Genomic DNA, 22,190 nt, shown 5'->3' on the forward strand with positions numbered 1-22,190 from the left:
GGCGGTAGGGGTTCCCTAGGTAATTCTTACTTCTTTGTGAATTCTGTTAAGCTAAATAGTCATATCCAAAACCGTTGTTCACATTTGTTGCTTTAACAGGTTATTGCCCACATCTGGGAGGGAGATGAACTTGGAAATTTTCTCGCGACGCTATTGGTCGCGTCTTCTCAAGCTGGTCGCTAGACGGGCTTCCAATAAGGTCTTCAATTCGCAGAAGGAAAGAGACCTCTTGAGGAGTATGCCCTGCACGGCCATGATACCGCCAAAACTCTTGCTGAAAAGACGAAGGCATTTGATGATTTGAATTTCACTATTAAAGATCAAATACCTGAGCTCGCGGGCAAAGAAGATGGAATTGATCAATTGAAGGCCCTTCTTGCAACTGATGAGGAAGATCAAGAAGACGCGGAGGACGAAGGGCGGAAGAAGAAGATGCGACATTGTAATTGTACATCTTTGTAAATCACATGTGTTCGTCCTTCTTGTAATCGTCCTTAAAATCTTTTGTAATCCCATTGAACATTACTAATAAGTTTGTTTCATCAGGTAGACTTTGTTTATTCTTCATAATATAAGTGTTTGTATGAACTTCTTACTTGTCAATAAAGGATTACATGCTACCTGTTGTAAAAACACATGAGTCTCGTCTAGCATGCGAACCAGAAAGCGTATGTTACATGAAACTAGAATGTAGAGTTAATAGAACTTTCCATAAAAAAGGCATAAGCCAAACTTAAATACAAGCAACGACATTAAATGTCTTTTTACCAGTCTATTAGGCACGCATGCCAGAATAAAAAGTAAATAACAAGACTTGCTAAATGTAGCACTTCTTCAACTGTGCCACATTCCATGTTCTGGGGATCTCGGTCCCGTCTAGTTTTTCCAACTTGTAAGCACCCTTAGATAATACTACTTTAATTTTATAAGGGCCTTCCCAAGTTAGGGCCAACTTGCCCGCGGGTTCTTGCCCAGAAGCTTCGTTATTGCGGAAGACGAAGTCTCCCGCATCAAACGTGCACTTTTGAACCCGCGAGTCATAATATTTTTGCAGTTGGCGTTTATAGTTATGCTCGCGGACAAGTGCTAACTCTCTCCTTTCTTCGAGGAGGTCCAGGTTCATCCGCAATTCTTTATCGTTATCATTGATCATTAAAATTCGTGCGGATGGAATCCCGATTTCGGCCGGGTACATGGCCTCAGTGCCATAAGTCAAACTGAACGGCGCTTAAGAATTACTTGAATTCTTCTGTGTTAGGAAGGCCCAAAGTACATGGGGCAGTTCATCAACCCAGGCTGTTCTTTTAGTACCTAATCTTGCTTTAATCCCTTCTTTGATTGTTCGGTTGGTCCGTTCGACCTGACCGTTGGCTTGCGGATGAGCCACAAATGTAAAAATCTGGGTGACATGAAGCTCTTTCAGCCACTCTTGTATCCCACTATCCGTAAATTGAGTTCCATTGTCACTCACAAGTTCTTGCGGAAGACCAAATCGGCAAATTCAGAGGAATTTCTTGACACTTGATGCCATAATAGATGCGACTGGTTTAGCTTCCACCCACTTGGTGAAGTAATCAATGGCTACGATTAAAAATTTGGCACGTCCTGGGGCTTCTTGGAAAGGTCTCATGATGTTAATAGCCCATTTTTGGAACGACCAAGCAGATATCACCGGTACAAATTCGTTCTTTGGATTCAACGTATTGGGAGCATGACGTTGACAAGAATCACACTTCCTGATTTCTTGTACAGCATCCATATGCATCCCTGGCTAGTAGTATCCAACTTTCACTAATTTTGCAACGACCATTATTGGGCCCGCGTGAAGACCACAAATGCCTTCATGAACTTACCTAATCAAGTAATTCGCGTCCTCAGCATCCACACATCTGAGTAGTGGGCCGAGGAAGGATCATTTGTACAAGACGCCATCTTGCATTTGGTCGTTCAAGGCCTTATGCCTTATCTTCCGAGCCGCGGCCTTCTCATCTGGTAGACTTGCTGATGACAAATAAGCCATGATTGGCGTCATCCAGGAATCTACTCCAGTCTGAATTACCAGAACTTGATTCCGCGGGATGGATGGACGATCTAGACCTTCGACACGAATGTCCTTAGTGAAGTGCTCAAATTTTGTTGAAGCTAACTAGCTAAGGGCATCTGCCAACTAGTTTTCGCTTCTCTTGATATGGATGACTTTGCACGAAGAAAATTGAAGGATCAAGTCCTTTGCTTGTGACAAGTACGAAGCCATTACATCGTTTTTTGCTTCATAGGTTCAATTGATCTGCCATGCAATCAGCATAGAATACGCCCGCGCTTCTAAATGTTTCACCCCAAGCTTTTTAGCTATTCTTAGTCCTGCTAGGAAGGCTTCATACTCCGCCTCGTTCTTAGTACTTTTGAAGTCTAACTTGATGGCGAAAGTAAACTCATGACCTTCAGAATTGACTAGCCTCAGGCCTGCGCCAGATCCTTCATTGCTAGAAGCTCCATCCGTGAACAATGACCAAACTTGTCCTTGTTCAGGAGGTACTTGGGGTTGTTGTTCGATCAAGCATTCTTTTTCTTTGTGTTGCGGAACTTCAGTAATGAAGTCCGCCAGTACTTGCCCCTTGATTGCTGGTCTGGGTTTATATTCAATTGCATGTTCACCCAGTTCGATGGCCCATTTCGCCAATCGTCCAGACAAATCCGACTTGCTCAACACATTCTTGAGTTTGTATCCTGTCAACACATTGATGGGATGGCCCTGGAAATACCTGCGGAGCCGCCTGGCGGCATAGACTAGCGCCAGAACCAGTTTTGCGAGCATCGAGTATATGGTCTCTGGATCTGTCAAGGTTCTACCGACATAATAAATTGGCGTTTGAACATTCTTTTTGTCTGTCAGTAGCATGGCCCCAATGGAGATATTCGACGCTGATAAGTATAGCGTCAAATGCTCTCCTACATATGGTGCTGTTAACGTAGGTAATTCCATTAAGCATTTCTTGACCTCCAAGAACGCTTGTTCAGCTTTCGCGGTCCACTTGAAATGTGCCTTTTTGAGGCAATTTCTCAGAGTTGAAACAAACGGGTAAGACTTAGCTGCATGATTTGCTAAGAATTTGTTCCGTGTAATCAATCTTCCGTTGAGTGTCTGTACCTCTTTGAGGGAAGAAGGGGAAGGCATGCTGGCTACTGCTTGGATCTTATTGATGTGTTATGCGCGTGGCGGTTAAATATATGAAGGATGGAATGATTTGCTTTTGCACAAGATCGTGTTTTAAATTTATAATAGTGATTTCTAAAAAGACTAAACACACACAAAATAGACAAGTGTACCTATCGTATATGTAGAATAGTATTGGTAAGAACCAAGTATCGATCCGTGGACACAAATGTTTATAATAATAAATCGTTGTTTTTCTTTAATCGGAGGTTTTAATCATTTTGGTATTAATTTTTGAACTTTTTATAAAATATAAATACTTATATATATAATATATAGGTGACCAAGACGAGAGATTCTAAACGAGTAATTCAATTATGTGAAGGTTACCATCTAAGGTCAAGAATCTACTCCATTTTTGCATTGATAATTAATATTTAAACATGTGGTAAACTTGTCGTAGAAATATATGATAGATAGCTCCTTAAACCTTATGTGAGTATCTTTGGAATTAAGGAGGTAGCGTGCGCATTTTAAAGTCCACCCTTTCCTAATGTCACGCCACCTCAATGATGTCAATTTAAGTTGGCAAGTAGTTTCGTAAAGTAGAAAGATTAAGATTGACTCCGATTTCTCAAATACCAATTCTAACAACTTCGGGTGGTTGTAGTTTAGTCACACAACCTCCCCTTGGTTGATTTATGTAGGTTATAATTACACATTCCATTAACATATGATTTCTTTGACTAAATTGATATCCTAAGCAAAGCCATTTTCGGATTATCAAGACTTAGAAAAATACATCATAACTTATATCTCATCATTTCTAAGTACAATATAAGGATCCATGTTTCGATAATGTATCAAAGTATTTCTATCTTTCAAGAACATGAGTCGATCATGAACGATTTCCAATAGAATTGACAACCACCAACTTTAAATTAGTGATTTAAGATGGTGAAACATTTCTCATCAAAAGATAATTGTAATATAACCATGTACTTTCCTAGACTACACCACATATTTTGTATAATTATCAAATAAAACAAAGCTTCTTCATAGTTTTAGATGGTAAATGGAGTTTAGCTCATAATTAGCATGATGATAAACATTAAGATGAATGATGATAACAAATACATGATTAAACTTAGAACAATCTAACCAAATGTAGATGAATCTTCCTTCTTAATGATGGTGATGATAGATGATGATGATGGTTGATGGTGATGACCTCCAAACCTTCAAACTCTTCACTAAATCTTCTATGTGAGTGTTAGTGTGTGTTTTTATAAGAGAAAACCGGATAGAATTCTTTTCAAGGCACACCAAATGAATGCAACATAAGCCACTATTTATAGGCAATATGGAGTGTGAAGCACAGCCCCGTGCTTACGTAGGTACGCCCCCGTGCATTTTTATGACATGTGCCAGATTTTTTTGTCTTTTCTGAAAGGTAACCACGGCCCCGTGCTTACTGATGCACGGCCCCGTGCTTTTTCGTGATATGTGCTAATTCTTTTTGTCCTTTCTGGTAAACGTCCACGGCCCCGTGGTTGAGAGGCACGACCCCATGCTTTTGTTTCCAGATTTTGTCTTTTCTTGTAGATCTTTGTCTTTTATGGTATTCAGAAACATGGGGGCGTGTTTCTTGAGGCATGAGGGCGTGTTTTTGTGTTTTCTTCTGTTTTTCTTCGTCTTTTTGATTGTTTCTTTGTTTGGGGCTTGGTTTCACATGAAATTACATTTTATTATGAGAAGTAGCCTTTTAATACTATGTTATTTGATAGAAATTGCAGTTTTTAGAGATTATTTGATGCCGAAAAGATGTATATATCTATGTACATCAAACATCCCCACACTTGAACATTGTTTGTCCTCGAGCAATCTTCTTATAAATATCCTCTAAAAACAGCAAGCTTAGATTATAACCATCCCTCAAGTGAGCTCCAAGAAGATGAAACAAATAACCAATCTTAATTTGTGTTAGTGATAAATAAGAAGGAACTTTTGTTTTCATGAGCTTCCGTTTATGCAAAACGTCATGTTCTCACAATGTTCACTCACACTCGGTTTTATATCTGATCAAACCTCTGATGTATGTATGTGAACGCTCTTAGTCAAAATGCAATATGTGATAAATAAGCTTGTAACAAGTTCAAATCTTCACCCTTTTGAAGGGTTGCATAGATCAGACTGTAAAATGGGTTGGTTTTTGTGTGAGTAGGGATATGGTATTTTGTGATGGTTCAAGGGTTTGAGTTAATGAGGATGGTAAATATAACTTCTACTGATTTCCGGGAGTCTTAAGATGTCTTCAATGGTTAGCTCCTTTTTCTCCCAATGAAGTATATATATATATATATATATATATATATATATATATATATATATATATATATATATATACCTAGTGACTATTTTAAGGTCAGATCGTCAAGACCTATTTTGTCGAGGATGTGGATCAATTCTTCCTCAATCCTGTTCTGAACATAACTTCCAACTCTAATGGATCTTTCGGCTTTGAGCCTAATAGCCCCCACCCTCATTAGTTCGGTATATTCATGCTGAGACTGAGTTTGACTTTTTCTACATCTTCCTTCGTGGGACCAGTTTTCACAACCTAAGCATCGTTCATATCTTTTTGCTCTTCTCTTGATTGCGTTTTTGGAAATTCCACAGAATGGTGGCCTTTGTCATCTTGGCGCCACTTTTTCCTTACCTCATTGCTAAAGAGAAAGTTATCTCCCTAAGTTCTGGAGGCAACCTAGGTTTTGTGAAGTGTATGCAGTAAAGGAAATTGAAATCGAAATAATGCATTTCTAGTTCTTTAGGGTCTGCCGGTAAAGGACCAGTGTTGTATTTTACCTGTGAGAGGGATAAAATGATAGGGTTTTTGGTTAAGGTTTTTGGGTTTTGTAATTTGGCAATTGGTTTGATGGAATTGTGTCAATATTACCTTCTTCCTTATACAACGCTTCGTGCGGTCTTGAAATGAATAATTGTGACAAGTTCTAAATCACACGAAACATATGACTCACTCAAAGCTTCCGAAAAAATATTTATATGGCATGAGGTTTATCTCACAGTAACGGAGGAATTGGGTATTAACGCCATATTTTGCTTAAATTTATACTCAATATTACAAAACTTCTTATTACTTTTTCACTTTCTATAATGATTGGTTATTTGCGAAATAATTTTCTTGGTTTTCTCTTTAGGTTTTAAAATAATCTTTGTTTGCTGCAAAAATATTTGTTGATTAGAGAATTTTTATAATTAATTGAACAAACAATTGGTCAAGTAATTCCCCTCCCCACACTTGAATCTCACATTGTCCTCAATGTGAAAAGATTCATGAAAAGATAAATATTCTAATTGAGTATTATGGGTTAAAATGGATAGTTACTTCCCTACGGGTTAACGAAATTTTGACAGAGCGTTCCTTGTTTATCGTCCGTTTTCCTGTTTTTGTACCTGTATAATATAAAACTGCAAACAGCCACAAACAACCAAGCATAAACTGCTGAAAATTGGGTATGGAACCATCCATCCCTTGACCTATCGGTCTAAATTAGTACCTACCATAATGTCTTTGGCACCCAAGGCCATAAAAGTATCCAAACCAACAAATAAACAAACATGTATGACAGAAAGTAAATTGTTTAAAGCACACATAATAATAATGTTATAAAATACTACCAGCCCATGCCCATACCCGACCTACCAGTGTTGCCAGTCATCAGTTACCCGTGTCTGATCTAATGGTCCCCACTGCCTGTCCATGCGATAGCCCAATCGATAAATCTCTCACCTCGTTTCTTCATACTCGGCTTGTTGGTGCATGATGTCAGTAGTTCAGTGTCGAGTGTCTGTAATCGTGTTAGTTAGATTTGAGTTTTGTATGTAAGCGAAGTTACTAACAAGTTCGCTTATATGGGCGAACTTGTTAGACAAGCGAAGTTAGGGACAACTTCGCCTGAACATGCCAGGCGAAGTTGTCGTGTCTATATAAGCTGTTTGTTACGGCTTATTCAAATAGATTAAGAGTTTGTTATTTTGTGTATTCGAGTCAGAGAGTTTTGTTCTAAGTGATCATAGTATCACGTGTTTACGGTTGGAATACAACGTGTGTTTGGTTATCGTATCGTGTGTTAGCCCGTATTGTTTTCTATACTCGTAACGTCTTACGTAGGGATTCCGCACCTACGTAGAACGCGATATCTCGTGTAGATCCGGCTGGGAACCTACAATTGGTATCAGAGCATTTGCTCGATTGTGTGGTTCGGGATTATCACGCGGGTATAGAAATCGTTCCGTTCGCTATACTCTCCTCCTACAATCTTAAACAACCCATAACACCTTCACAAACCTCGAAAAACCCAGAAATCTAATCTGCAGAAAGTTCGTGTTCATCAGGCGAAGTTGCCGTCACTGTAAGTAGGGTTTCGGCGAAGATATAAGGTTAAGCGAAGTTATCCACAACTTCGCCTACCTCTTTAAGTTCGCTTACCTCAAGCGAAGTTACCCACAACTTCGCCTACCTCCCAAGTTCGCTCAACTTAAGCGAACTTATTCTCAAGTTCGCCAATTCGGCGAATTTAAGAAAGTGAGCGAAGTTACAAATTCACGCGAAGTTAAGTTTTAAGCGAAGTTATCCACAACTTCGCCTACAGTGCTGTTTGAAAATAAATTTTTTTATTTTCGGATTTCTTTGAGTTTAGAAAAAGATGTCTTCGATAAACATTACCGAACTAGTAAAGATGGAAGTAGAAGCAGGTTCGGCTACAAAGGCACCTAAGATGCTTAAGAAAACTGATTATGTAGCGTGGAAAGATCGTTTTGAACAATATGTCAAGTATCAAGATGCCAAGATGTGGGTGTGCATACAAGATGGTTACATTCCACCTACTGCTGAGTATGAAGGTCGTGATCAGATCAAGAAATACAAAGAGATGGAAGAAGAGGAGAAGAAAATGTATGAGGCAGAAAGCAAAGCTCATGCAGCAATTACAATGGCTCTTCCACAAGAGATACTTCACACCTTCCGAAAGTATAAAACTGCTAGAGAGCTTTGGGAAGCACTTGAGAACCGGTTTGAGGGCAATGTGGGAATTCGTGCATCGAAAATTAAACTTCTAAAAACCCAATTCTCGGTCTTCAAGTATCTGAAAAATGAATCACTTGATGATATCATCACTAGATATTATCATCTGATGACTGAACTCAGCAACTATTCAATTGCTTACAAAGAAGATGAGATTGTTGAAAAGCTTCTTGATGCTCTCCCACCGAAATAGGAGATGTATACTGTGTTGATGAGAGAAGACAAAGACTTTGCTGACTATGACCTGGAGACAGCAGTTAACAAGCTAAGAACGTTTGAACTGAACATGGTACGAAAGGAGACACCTACCGATCAGGTTCAAGATCCGGGTATGTATGGTGCAAAGGTTAACTCTGGATCAAGTTCGAAAACTGAATCATCTGCTTATTACTCTAAGGGAGAGTCAGGCGCGAGCTCAACACATGAAGGACATGTATCTCTCAACATGAACGGTGATATGTGCTTTGTAGCTGGAGGATCAAATGCTTCTCAACCTCAAGCGACCAAGAGTAGTTTTTCCCCAAGTGTGTCAAACAACAACTACTCGAAGATGCCCATGAGTGTTAAATCTGCTGAACAGCAGTTTGCTCTCTATGCATCTTTTATTGCTTCGTATGAGAAATACATTCAGGGTAAGATTGTTGATCCTGCAATTTTGGATGAAGACTATGATCAGATCAATGCTGATGATCTGGAGGAGATGGATCAGCAGTGGCAGATGGCTATGATTGTCAGAAGGGTGAAGTGGTTCATGAAGAAGACTGGCAGGAAGTTTGTCGGAGAGAGGCCAGGGTTTGATAAGTCGAAGGTACGCTGTTACAACTGTCAGCAGAATGACCACTTTGCAAAAGAGTGCAAAAATGAACGTGTAGAACGCAGTCATAACAGATCTACACAGCAGAGTGGTAGTGGTAATGACTATAGAGCCATGATTTCCAGACAGAATGAGGAGTACAACTGGAATCTGCATGTTGAAGAAGTATTTGAACAGGCCAATTTGGCAAACATCGAAACTGCAGCTAGTGAGAAGAAGGGAACTGGTGAAAATGAAGCTTACATGGCAGATGTGGCAGACCAGCTCTCCGAGGTAAGTACCGAACTCCCTTGTACTAAGTGTGAACATCTGTCTGAACAACTGACAACGATTACTGATCAGTTTGTTAGTTTGGATGCGCAATTTAAAACTTTAAAAAAAGATCATCATTTCACTAAAGCTAGAGAAAATAGTTACAAAGTAAAAATTAAAGCTAGTGAGAAAGATATTAAAAGTCTTAAAGCAAAGCTTGCTGAAAAAATTCAAGTGATTGATCTTAGCTATGAGGTTCTAGAAGAGAAAACCAAACTAATAGCTGAAAGGGAAAAACAGATAGCTGATCACCAGGTAAAAGTGGTGGAACTTAACAGGAAACTGGAGCAATTCAGAAATTCCTCCGCTATACTTGATCACCTCGTTAGTGATCAAGGTTCCCCAAAAAGGGGAGGAATTGGTTATCATGAAGTTCCACCACCTTTCAATCATAATTACACTTATGACCCTAGTAATCAGAAATCTGTTGATGTTGACTATGGTCAGACAGTTCCAGTTCAAGTTAATACTAAAGAACCAGAAGTTAGTAAGCCTGTTGCAAGTGTTAAGATTTCTGCTCCGAGTCATGTCTCATCTAACTCAGACAAGTCCTCTGAGTCGTGTGAGACAAAACAAGAGGAAGTGTTACCGATAAGTGGAGAGAAAAATAAAACACCTGAAAAGAAGTCTCCACTAAACCCGTAAGTCCCACCATATGTGAGACAAACGGGCAGTAATACAGCCTCAACATCTAAGACAACTTTTGATAAGAAAGTTGGACACAGGAGTTGTTTTAGATGTAATCAAATAGGACACCTTGTTGCTGATTGCCCTCTGAAGCAGAAATTCAGAGGAGTGAGGACTTCAAAATCTGAGAAAAGAAATAACGGTAATCAATATAATGGTAAAAATGAAAACCCATCAAATTTCAGAAAATGGACTAATTCAGGTTTTCAAAAAAATAGATCTCAGTTTTACACTGCTAACAACCAAACCTTAAGTAATAATTTTTTTAATTCACGGAGGTTTGGATGGCCTCATAGTCAATCCACAAGAAGGTATCCTGTTAGGACTCACAGAAATTATTATGATACTAACTTTGGACAGCCAAGGTACGCAATGTATCGACCCAAGACCAATCGGTCTTGGGTCCCCAGATTTTAATCATCTGCTTTAATCGTGCAGGAACAGTTGAACAGGGCTGCCAACAATCAATGGGTTGTGGATAGCGGCTGTTCCCGGCACATGACGGGTAACAAGAATTTGTTACACAACATGAAACCTGTTCAAGGAGGAAGAGTGAGTTTCGCAGGAGAGAGCGGTGGAAGGATTACAGAAATAGGGACGGTGTCGAATGGAAAGATGACTTTGGAGAAAGTAAATTTTGTTGAAGAACTGAAGCACAATCTGCTGAGTGTTTCGCAGATTTGTGACAAAGACTACACCGTACATTTTACAAAAAATGAAGCGATTGTGTTGTATCCTGGTTTTAAGATACCAGAAGATTGGATTGTTATGAAGGCTCCAAGAGTGAAGAATCATGGATATGAGATCGACTGAGATGGCCACAGAAGAATCGTGTCTTCTGTCAAAAGCGACTGAATCGGAGTCTGAGTTGTGGCATAGGAGAATGGGGCACATTCATCTTCGGAAAATGAACTACCTTGTCAAAAATGGGCTTGTGCTGGGTGTTCCCTTGAAGAATTTCAACTTTGAAGACAAATGTTTATCATGCAAAAAGGGAAAGCAACATAAGAAATCCCATCACACCAAGAAGGTCAATTCAATTGTCAGTACCCTAGAATTACTTCACATGGATCTCTTCGGTCCCGTGAATGTAAGAAGTCTAGGAGGAACATCGTATTGCTTGGTGATCACTGATGATTTCTCTCGATATTCCTGGGTATATTTCCTGAAGTCAAAGGATGAAACAGTGCAGATGGTAAAGAATTTAATTACCAAGGTTGAGAATATCATGGGGAAACGGGTTAAATTCATCAGGAGTGACAATGGAACTGAGTTCAAGAACTATGAGATGGAGATCTTCTGCTTACAGAAGGGGATAGAACACCAATACAGCGCACCGTATACACCGCAACAAAATGGAGTGGCTGAGAGGAAGAACAGAACTTTAATTGAAGGAGCAAGAACCATGCTGGCTGATTCGAAACTTCCCGTGGTGTTCTGGGATGAAGCTGTTGCAACAGCCTGTTATATCCTTAATAGAGTGTTAACTGTTAAAAGTTTAAATAAAACCTGTTATGAACTTATGCATGGGAGAAAGCCAAACTTGAGTGGTCTTGAACCATTCGGGTCCCCATGTTCGATATTAAAGACCAATTCTAAATTTGGTGAAGTAGCCGACGAAGGAATCTTAGTCGGATACGTTGTTGGAAATCCCAACAGACGGGTCTTTAATACATCGAACAGCAAGGTTGAAGTGGTGTGTAACACTGATATCACAAGTTACAAATCACCAAAACCAAGCTCGGGACCCGCTGGGGTTTTCGACTATGATAGACTTTTTAAATCTTTTAACATACCTTATCTCGATTTTGCAGAAGTTGAGGAAAGAATTGCTACGAAGATGATATGCGATGAGGAAGACACTTTGGTGCAACGACCACAGTATGATGAATGTCAGCCTTCCTCATCAAATGCTGTCAATACCCCTGCTGCCTCTACTGAAGAGGAATTCATCAATCCGTTTCACTCTCAACATCAATCACCCATTGATGAGCTATCTTCGAACTTGGATGATAATCTGAATGTCAGTTCGGTTCTGACTACGAGAATTCACAAAGATCATCCTTTGGAGAACGTGATAGGTGATCTGTCCTCCGGTGTACAAACAAGAAAAGGCTTGAATGAGCACACCTGTGTTTACACAAGCATTAAAGAATCATGCATAATCAACGAGTGCTTGTACACCTGCTTTATCAGCCAGATTGAACCAAAGAGCTATCAAATGGCTCTTAAGGACAGCTCGTGGGTCGAAGCCATGCAAGAAGAGTTAGCTCAGTTTAAGAAAATGGAAGTATGGAACTTGGTTGCAAAACCAAGAAATGTGCATGCGATTGGCACGAAATGGGTCTTCAAATGTAAGAGAGATGAGAAAGGGATTGTTATCAGGAACAAGGCGAGGCTGGTTGTTAAAGGCTTTAATCAACAAGAGGGGATTGATTACAATGAGGTGTTTGCTCCTGTGGCAAGATTGGAAGCCATTCGGCTGTTTTTGGCATTTGCTGCTAATAAGGAGATGAAGGTCTTTCAGTTGGATGTGAAGAGCGCGTTCCTAAACGGTAAAGTCGATGACGTTGTGTATGTTGAGCAACCTCCGGGTTTTCCTGACCCTGACTTTCCCGATCACGTGTACAAGCTAAGTAAAGCGCTTTATGGACTACATCAGGCACCTTGTGCCTGGTATTCAACCTTATCAGATTACTTGCTTGAGAATGAGTTTGAAAGAGGTAAAATTGATAGCACATTGTTCTTCAAGAGAAAGGGTAGCGACTTTTCGCTGGTGCAAGTCTACGTGGATGACATTATCTTTGCTGCATCAAAGGTCGCCATGTGTCAGGAGTTTGAGGTCGTCATGAAGAAGAGATTTGAAATGAGTGCTATGGGTGAACTAACCTTCTTTTTAGGATTGCAGGTTGATCAGAGGAAAGATGGGATGTTCATTCATCAGACGAAGTATGTCCATGATGTTCTCAAACGCTTCAAGATGGAGGACAGCACTCCATATGATACTCCAGTCTGCGTCAATCACAAATTGGGTGCTGATTCAGACAACGATGCAGACGTGGACCCAACCCAATATCGGGCTATAATAGGTTCTTTAATGTACTTAACTGCTTCTAGGCCTGATATAATGTTTGCTGTTTGTCTTTGTGCACGCTTTCAGGCAAACCCAAAAGAATCTCATTTGAAGGGTGCGAAGAGGATACTGCGATATCTCAAAGGCAAGCCGAAGCTGGGGTTGTGGTACTCGAGAGGAGGAGACTTGGAGCTAGTCGCTTACACAGATTCTGATTATGGAGGGTGCAATCAGAGTCGGAAGTCTACAACTGGTGGATGTCAGTTTCTTGGTGGCAGACTAGTGTCGTAGCAATGCAAGAAGCAGACCTCAGTCGCAATTTCAACCTGTGAAGCAGAATACATGGCAGCATCCATCTGCTGCTCCCAGGTTCTTTGGATTCAACAACAGTTGCGCGATTATGGTCTGAATTTCTCACTTACTCCTATTTGCATTGATAACACTGCCGCTATCTCAGTAACTAACAATCCCGTGAAGCACAGTAAAACTAAACATATTGACATACGTCATCATTTTATACGGGATTGTGCTGAGAAGAAGCTGATTGAGCTCGAAAAGGTTGACACGTTAGATAATTTTGCTGACTTGTTCACGAAAGCGTTTGACAAAACTAGATTTCAAAACCTTGTTGAGCTGAATGGGATGATCAATCCCGAGTAACCATGTCATATGTCTGTGGTTAAAATTAAAAAAAAAAAAAAAAAACGTCACTATCGCTTAGAATTATGTCGGTTGCCTCAGTTTGAAGGACATGTCTTCGGATATGTTTGGTCCTCATTTCTACTTGTAGAATATGAGGATAGCCATTAACCAGATGACTGAAAGTGACCGGGGCGGTTTATGATGAGTTTTCATTCTTTCGCTGAAAATTAGTTGATCATACTTAGTTAGAAGGACACATACTAGTATGTGGTCGGTCCAGCTGATCCATTGGATCTTCGGGATAGCCGTTTCCCTGAAGACTTTGAGTTGGTCGGGGCGATTGATGTTAAAATTTTTTCTTTTCGAGAGATGAAATTATTTTTCAAGTCTACTACTTCGTAAGAAGTTACTTTACTATGATTAACAGAAAATTGATTCAACCTTGGAAAATGATAGATATACTGTTTCTGTGTGCTTAACCAATGAAGTTATTAGGCCTAAAAGACTTTAGGACAGTTATTGTATGTCATGGTAGCTTTTTATGGTGCGTAAAAGTAGAAGTGATACTAACTAAATCTACTCGATTTTATGTGGAAACTCCTTAAGAGTTGTGCATGTCTTCAAACATATCTTTCCGAATGATAGGCAGAAAAGCGATTACCAAGTCATACACGAGCCCGTGAGTGTTCTGATTCCCGTGAAGATAGCGTGTCAAGACGCTGCAGTGATCCAGATTCGGGACTTGCAGTTATTTTCTACTTGAAGTTGTGTATATACATGTTAGGTTAAAAAAAATAAAAAAAATAAAAAAAAATAAAAAAAAAATAATTCTAGAGTTCATAATGATAATGATTATCAATCAAGACACAAGAAGGTGAACGGGAAGCAGAGTCTAAGATCGAAGAGTAATTACAACTTAATCAGACACTACGGGTCAAGGTCAATTCGGGGTGATTTGGGGAAAGCCAAATACGCCTTGAGAATAGATAGGAGGCATCATAATCTTTGAGTTGTTGCCCACTTATGTTTTGAGCTTAATTGAACCTACCTCGTATCACAGAAACGATGAAAACCGTTTTAAGTAGATTACCTGCTTACAACCTGTTTCTTTATGTCATAATACAACTGAACACGGATCTGTGTGACAGTCACGAAATTAGTAAGATTCCTGTTCGGATCTTTTCTAAAACATGATAGTCCCTGTCGAGACTGAAATTTGATCCCGTGTACTTTATTTTTCCAAATTTTTGTTACTTTTGTAATTGTTTGATTTTATACCTGGTTACTTGGTCTTGATCGTATCATTTAACGCTTTAAAGGATGTTTTTGAAACTTTATTGAAAATTGTTAAAAGTATAGGGGTTGGTTTTGTAAATACAGGCGAACTTGTTCATAACTTCGCCTAGAATAGGCGAAGTTATCGATAACTTCGCCTGTACTAACTTTAACCCTATATAAAGAAGTTTATAGGTCAAACAGTTCCATTATTTCAAACTTCAGCGAACTTATCCTTCGAAACCTTAGCGAACTTATCGATATCAATCATCTGTTTTTGTTACTTCGATTCTAATCAAATTCAAGGTGTGTAGGGTTTGTTTATCATATTATCAATGTCTTTTGAGGTTAATCATCGGTCGTTTCGACTCGATTCTCGACCTCGTCTTTCGAAACCTTTATCACCCGATTTCAAACTTGTTTTTACGTGATAGTAAACTACTTGAACGTCTAAAACTTCATAAAATCATGTATTTCGGAGTCCTCGATCTCCGAAATCATCATCTACACGTCGTTCGTAAATCCTAACTGTTGCCGATTCGAATTCGGCGAAGTTACAGTTTAGGCGAAGTTATCCGTAACTTCGCCTGAGGTTTAACGTCGCCTGATTATTGATTTTGAAACTGTTTATGAGGCGATGTTGTGATTAGGCGAAGTTATCAGTAACTTCGCCTGGACCATTTTACTTAACTATTATCAGACGAAGTTCAAATTAAGCGAAGTTGTTTCCCAACTTCGCCCCACCTTTAACTTCGCCTATACAGAATTGATCACAACTTCGCTCATGGTAACAGGCGAACTTGTGATTCGCTTTGACGTTTATCTAACTTAACCTGTTTGTTGCAGATATGGCTGCTGTTGCTGGAGCAGGTGGTGCAGGCGGTGATGACGGAGGCGATCACCAGAAACAGTTCTTCCCGGGTCACAACATGTACATAACATTAGACCCGGAGGCGAGCGGAGTTGATGATTTCCACTAAATCATCACATTTCTTTTACGCTCGAGGATATTCCACGCGATTACAACAACTCTGCCAATATCCTTGCCCAATATTGAGGATTTCTGGCAGACAGTGGAATACGACTGTAGAGTCGAGCCCCCAGTGATGCGCGCAACAGTCAACAATCAGATTGTTCAGTTCTCTTCTGAACAAATCCGGGCGGCTTTACGATTTGGGAATGAGACAAGGGATGACCCAACAGAGTTTGTAGCTCCTTTCCGTGATGGAGCGTTTTTGAGGATGGGATACTCTGGTCCCTTGGGGGATACGCAGAGGAGGAAAGGATTTTTACTTGATCAGTGGCGCTTTCTCATGCATGTCATGATTGTATGCATGTCAGGGAGAAAGGCGGGCACTGATGGCATGGGCGCGACCATGCAGTCAGCGATGACTGCTCTGACTTACAACAAGCGATTCAGCTTTAGTCAGATGGTCTTTTATGAGATTGATCGTCAAAGAAGAGCGATGGCGCGTGAGCGATTCATCATGTATCCAAGATTCCTACAAATGATCTTGAATCATGTTGCTCCAACGCTTCCTCAGCGCCGTCTGATCCGATACGTTGAGAGTGTGAACAAACGGATCTTCGCCCAATGTAGATCCTCCAGTGCGAGGAGCAAACCTGAGCTCCGTCCTCGACATACTCCACTCTTTGGGTACTTGATCAACCCGGGGTATGTGCCTGCTCAAGGGGACGAGTTTAGGGACCCGGCATCACAACAGGCAGGAGCACCTCAAGCTATACCTGCTGCTCCTGTTGTGTCACCGGAGGAGAACGTGGACCTTGATGCAGAATTTGGTGGTCAAGGCTTCTTTGATATGGATCGGGTGGATCCAGAGGAGATCGTACAGGTCCCGGTTGAACGTGCTTTGACTGTGAATGTTACTAGGACAGCTGCTACGGTGGCTGGTTCTGATTCTGATGATGAAGTGGCAGAGGCAAGAAGGATTATGGTAACTCGAGAAAGACTACATGGGAAGAGAAAGAGAACTGTTGATGACAGCGAGTCTGATTATGAGGAAGAGGTACAACAGTTGATCCGGAGGTCAAGAAGGGAACGGATAGGTGCAGGATCAGGAGCCGGTGAGAGCTCTAGGGTGGTACGTTTCACTCCACCAGCACTATCCGGTATGACAATGGTTCCCTCATCACTACAGGTTACAAGGCCAAGCGCTACGGGTGTTCCCGTGATGGCTACCTCGTCTACTTTTGGCCTCCCACCCACTACTTTCCAACTTTCGACTCCTGAGATCGTTTCATTGCCGCTTCCGACAGTTACTCCATCGGAGGTCGTGGCACAATTTATAGAGTCGACTGTTGTGGCCACTGCAGGGCTATCGGTGACGATACCACTTGCGGTTACGTCTATTTCTACTTCTGAGGTCCCGGTGACATCGGAAATCCCTCCTCAGTACACTCAAGATATATCGCATATGAGGTTCGATTTCGATGCAACCCTATCAGACTCTGAACGAATAGCAGCACTGGAACGGGTCGTGGCAGAGCAGTCAAGGATTAATCTTATCCAGACCCAGGCTATTCAGCGCCTAGTTACAGAGAATCAGATGCAGTCATCACTGCAGGTACAACATGGAAAAATCATAGATGCTTTCAAGGAGTTCTTGGCATCTCAGGGGGAGACGAGCTGTAAAGGCGACGAGTTGAGGACCAAGAGACGAAATGATAGAGACGATGATCCCAATGCATCGAAAGATGCAGGTGGTGAGTTGCCAAGAACTGATCAAGCTCTTGGAATTTCCACAACTCAGGGGGAGTAGACAACTGCAGCTGGTGGTGATGATGTGGTAGTGGTGGATGTAGAGGAGATGGATGATGTGTTGGTTGGTGATGATGATGTACTACCGAGTGATGTGATAGAGAAAATTGGTGAAGAGATTGTGATTGATACAGAGATAGAAGAGGAAGAGATAGTTGAGGAAAATATTGAGCATGACATTCCAGATATTGAGAAAGCAGATATGAGTAAAGAGATGGCAAGTGATGAGTCTGAATGGGAAGAGCAGTCTAGATGGAAGGAAGGCTATGCTCAGTGGTTCGTCAAAACGAAGAAACCGGCGGTTCCTACAATGTTTAAGAAGAGTTACAACATTAAAGGCTATGCTGAAGCGAAGAAAGGAATTATTTGCTGGATATATGATGAGCAGTTGAGGCTCTTCGTGATTAAAAGGTATGACGGTGTTCAGTACTTTAGAAGGATGTTAAGATCGTTGAATACACTGCCAGAATGTGAAGTGAAAGACTTAGCCAGATTGGGATTGATAAACAGAAGTGACGATAATATGGCTAGAGTCATTGGGAAAATAGTGTGGAAAGAGAGTATAAAAGAGAAGAAATTTGAGCTGTTGAAGCCACAAAAGGGAAAACTTGTTGAAGACAAGGATAGAGGTTTGAGAGCTGATGGAAAGCCTTGGATGATTATGAAGTATAAACCGATTTGGTGTTTGAAAGAAGTACCGATGAAGCTAATGCCCAAGGATGTGCTTAAAGACCTGAAGTGGTGGTTTGTAGATTGTGAGACAGCTGAGGCAGTGATGGAAGACGAAGATGCACAAGAGCTGCTTAGAGTGTACGATCCGATGCACTTGGTAAACTTATCGCAAGCTGATTTGCAGGTGTTGAATGACAAGAAGATATTTTATATTCCTGCTTGGAAAGACGAAGCGAGGAAATATCAAAAAGTTGTCTCGGTTTGTGTTCGAGAAGGAGTGCATGCTTGAAGATAGAAGATTGAAGATTACTAGACACGTGTTTGAAGCTAAAGAGATGAAGCTACTGCCAAGGGGGAGTCTGTTGGTGCATGATGTCAGTAGTTCAGTGTCGAGTGTCTGTAATCGTGTTAGTTAGATTTGAGTTTTGTATGTAAGCGAAGTTACTAACAAGTTCGCTTATATGGGCGAACTTGTTAGACAAGCGAAGTTAGGGACAACTTCGCCTGAACATGCCAGGCGAAGTTGTCGTGTCTATATAAGCTGTTTGTTACGGCTTATTCAAATAGATTAAGAGTTTGTTATTTTGTGTATTCGAGTCAGAGAGTTTTGTTCTAAGTGATCATAGTATCACGTGTTTACGGTTGGAATACAACGTGTGTTTGGTTATCGTATCGTGTGTTAGCCCGTATTGTTTTCTATACTCGTAACATCTTACGTAGGGATTCCGCACCTACGTAGAACGCGATATCTCGTGTAGATCCGGCTGGGAACCTACACGGCTGCTCGCTGTGCACCTGAGGCAGCCATCTGCTCTGTAATCCTGTTAAATGAGGCGGTAGTGTTAGATGAGAATTGATCAATGAGTCCATATATACCCTCGAAAGAGTATCGGCTGTCGTGTGACGAGCTGGGGCCGGCCCCTGATGAAGATGGGCCTCCTCTCTGACGGTAAGTGCGGTGGCGGCACTGTCTGGGTGGTGATGTCCTTCTTATCTCGGGCACATCCTGCATCATCATCTCTGCCGGGTCTTCCGGATCCCAAACCTGGTTGTACTTATCACAAAACCTCCACACATTCGGGTTAATTTGCTGAACCATTTGCATGCTTTCACAGTAATCAAGGTTGAGAGCTATCGGATTTGGGCTTCGAGTTTCTTCTGTATCCACACCATAGGCCTCATAAAGGTTGCGGATCCAAGGACCACCGAAGATCGGGGTATTTCCTCGAGCACTTGCATTTGTCACGAAGAGTTTGCATAATAGCATCGTGATATTGCATGCTATGTCGTTCTTCATGCAGTATAATGCCCAAAGATCCTTCAAGTTGGCAACCTCTTCACTCTGACCTCGAGCCGTGACGGTGTGACTGAGCAGACGGTGGATGTACCTCATGAGTGGGTCACGTAGTGCTGTGCTTTTTGAAACGCTTGCATTATACTCTGTTGTACCATAACTCAACTGTTCCCACGCCTCTGCCCTTGTGTTACATGCTTCAGCTTCATCATCATCACCTTCATCTGTAAATGTTGTTTTAGCGTTAAACCAGATGTCTGAGTTAGTTTCCTCGGTCGTGTAAATTCCCAGATCAACTCCCAGTTGGGTGACAGAAGTTGTATGCCATGCACCCCCATATCGAAACTCAATTGCCTCTTAATCCCACATGTCAAACTTCTTCTTTTTTATATTGAAAGAGGCCAAGAATTCCTTTGTCAGTTCTGTCACCGCTCCCCCTGTTTGACCAAAAACCCGTCTCCATGGTCCTCTTACAATGTTCTCATAACGGTTCCATTGATTGACGTGTCTCAGAGTGTCTTCACATGCATAGAAGTTAGCTTCTAGACGCCTGTGGTTAAGATAAGTTAATCTTGCATTAGCTTGTCTGTCCTTTGTTTTGTGGTTTGGGAAGACTAGAAATGCATGAACATCTTCTCCATACTTGGACATCTGCAATTTACACCCGAATTAGTCAAATTTCGTCAAAAATTTTCAATTTCCTGGAATAGAGAGCAAAGAACCACGGCGTGCTTTAAAAAGCACGGCCCCGTGCTGTTGCTACTGTTTCAGTTTCCTTTTATTTTGACTTTTGGTTGACCACGATTCGTGTTGTTTTGGGCACGACTCGTGTTTTTAATACTGACTTCTACCTTATTCAGATTTGAACCCCCCTTTCTAACCGGTTATAACAATTAGGTTTCTTAGTTTGTCGGGCGTTTATGCCAAGACCCAAAACCCGAATTGTCCCTTTCAATTAAACCTTAACCATCAAACATTCAACAATCTATTCATCTTATACTAGCAAAATAACCCTTATCCTTTTCGGGTTTAGACCCGATTTGGTCAAATTGAGCGATTTTAGGGCTAAACTAGACCTAGAATGATGAAATTGAACAAAACAATTGTTAAATTAACATACCTTAGGCTTTGAATTGAAGATTTAATGAAGAAATTAGTGAACTATTGGATGGACGACGGTTTTTGGTCCAGAAACGTAGTGAATGTTAGGGTTGTTGGTTGGAAAAGGTTATTTGAATAATTTAAAACTCGTAACTGTACTGGGACCAAAAGCATGGTGTCGTGCTTTTGGAAGCACGGTATCGTGCTGCATGATGCAGACAGTATTCCTTTCTTATTTTGATTATTTTTCGAGTTAGTTCGTTTTTTTTAACTGGTTGTATTTTCTGGTTAGTTTGAGACAGGAATTAAAAATCCTAAACTTCATTAAAACTTAAAACATAAAACATAAAACATAAAACCTAAAGACATAATTAAACATAGAGGAAATGAAAAGTACAACAACAACTCTCGATCCTAAAACATAATACTAGCGGGAGCAACTTCAACACGAAACAAAGTCAGAACTTCAACGACCACCATTTCCGAACAAGTCCTGGATGTGTGGTGGTGCTCGTTTGGCTTCCAAAAGCTCGTCAAGCTTTTTGTCGAGCTTAGCGATTTCTCGGTTGAGAAAGTTGAGTTTGGAAGCCACATCTTTGTGGTGGACATCCACAACATGGAAGTTTTCGAACCTAAGCAGGTCGACTTTGTTAATTAACTCGACTACGCGAGCTTCGGTTTGAATGTTGCTTTCAACTTGATCTCTTATGATGCATTTGAGTCTCATGACCTCCTCCTCAAGGTACGAGGAGGATTCATGTTGCTTCCTCTTTCTTACTGGCCTCCATTCAACCCTTTTACCTTCCATTTAGGTAATGTTGTTTTTGGTGCGAATGGAATAGTGAGTTTATGCATGCATTATATAGAGACTGGAAAGTTGAACACGGCCCCGTGCTTTCAAAAACATCGCCCCGTGCTGCTAGGGGAATAAATGTTTCTGATTCAGAGAATTGTACGGAGTCAGCGCGTACCATGCTGAAGGTTCTGGGGTGACAACGGCCTCATGCTTAGGGAAGCACTGCCCGTGCTTTTTGTCACGGTTAATTTTCTTGTAATTTTAAGCAAGATGCGAGATCTGGAATTCTTAGAATGACGTTTAATATGATAATTTAGAAGTTTGGTCATCTAAAAATTACTTTTCATTAAAATTAAAAAGGTCCTAAAACAATTACGGGATAAGCCCGGTTTTTCTAGAAATAAGAAAATATTCGGGTTAAGCCCGAAGTCCTAACACATTGTGCTTAATGCACTTGTTTACACATAAAAGCAGAAAATTAAGTTTC

At 40.8% G+C, this 22,190-nt stretch overlaps 1 protein-coding gene across 1 annotated transcript; it reads right to left on the reverse strand.

The window, feature by feature from the left end:
* Positions 1-817: 817 nt before the first annotated feature.
* LOC143592232 (uncharacterized) lies at positions 818-1,195 on the reverse strand. Its single transcript, XM_077072190.1, has one exon. It carries the CDS (start codon positions 1,193-1,195, stop codon positions 818-820), a length of 378 nt encoding a protein of 125 aa, XP_076928305.1.
* Positions 1,196-22,190: the final 20,995 nt, after the last annotated feature.

The sequence above is a fragment of the Bidens hawaiensis genome, unplaced genomic scaffold (assembly GCF_021521415.1).
Source record: "Bidens hawaiensis isolate Kalapana, Puna unplaced genomic scaffold, B.hawaiensis_p1.1 tig00040625_1, whole genome shotgun sequence".
Classification (NCBI taxonomy): Eukaryota; Viridiplantae; Streptophyta; class Magnoliopsida; order Asterales; family Asteraceae; genus Bidens; species Bidens hawaiensis.

What these genes read in the sequence shown, in the direction of transcription:
- LOC143592232 (XM_077072190.1), bottom strand. Translation starts at nt 1,195, where the DNA reads ATGTACCCGGCCGAAATCGGGATTCCATCCGCACGAATTTTAATGATC.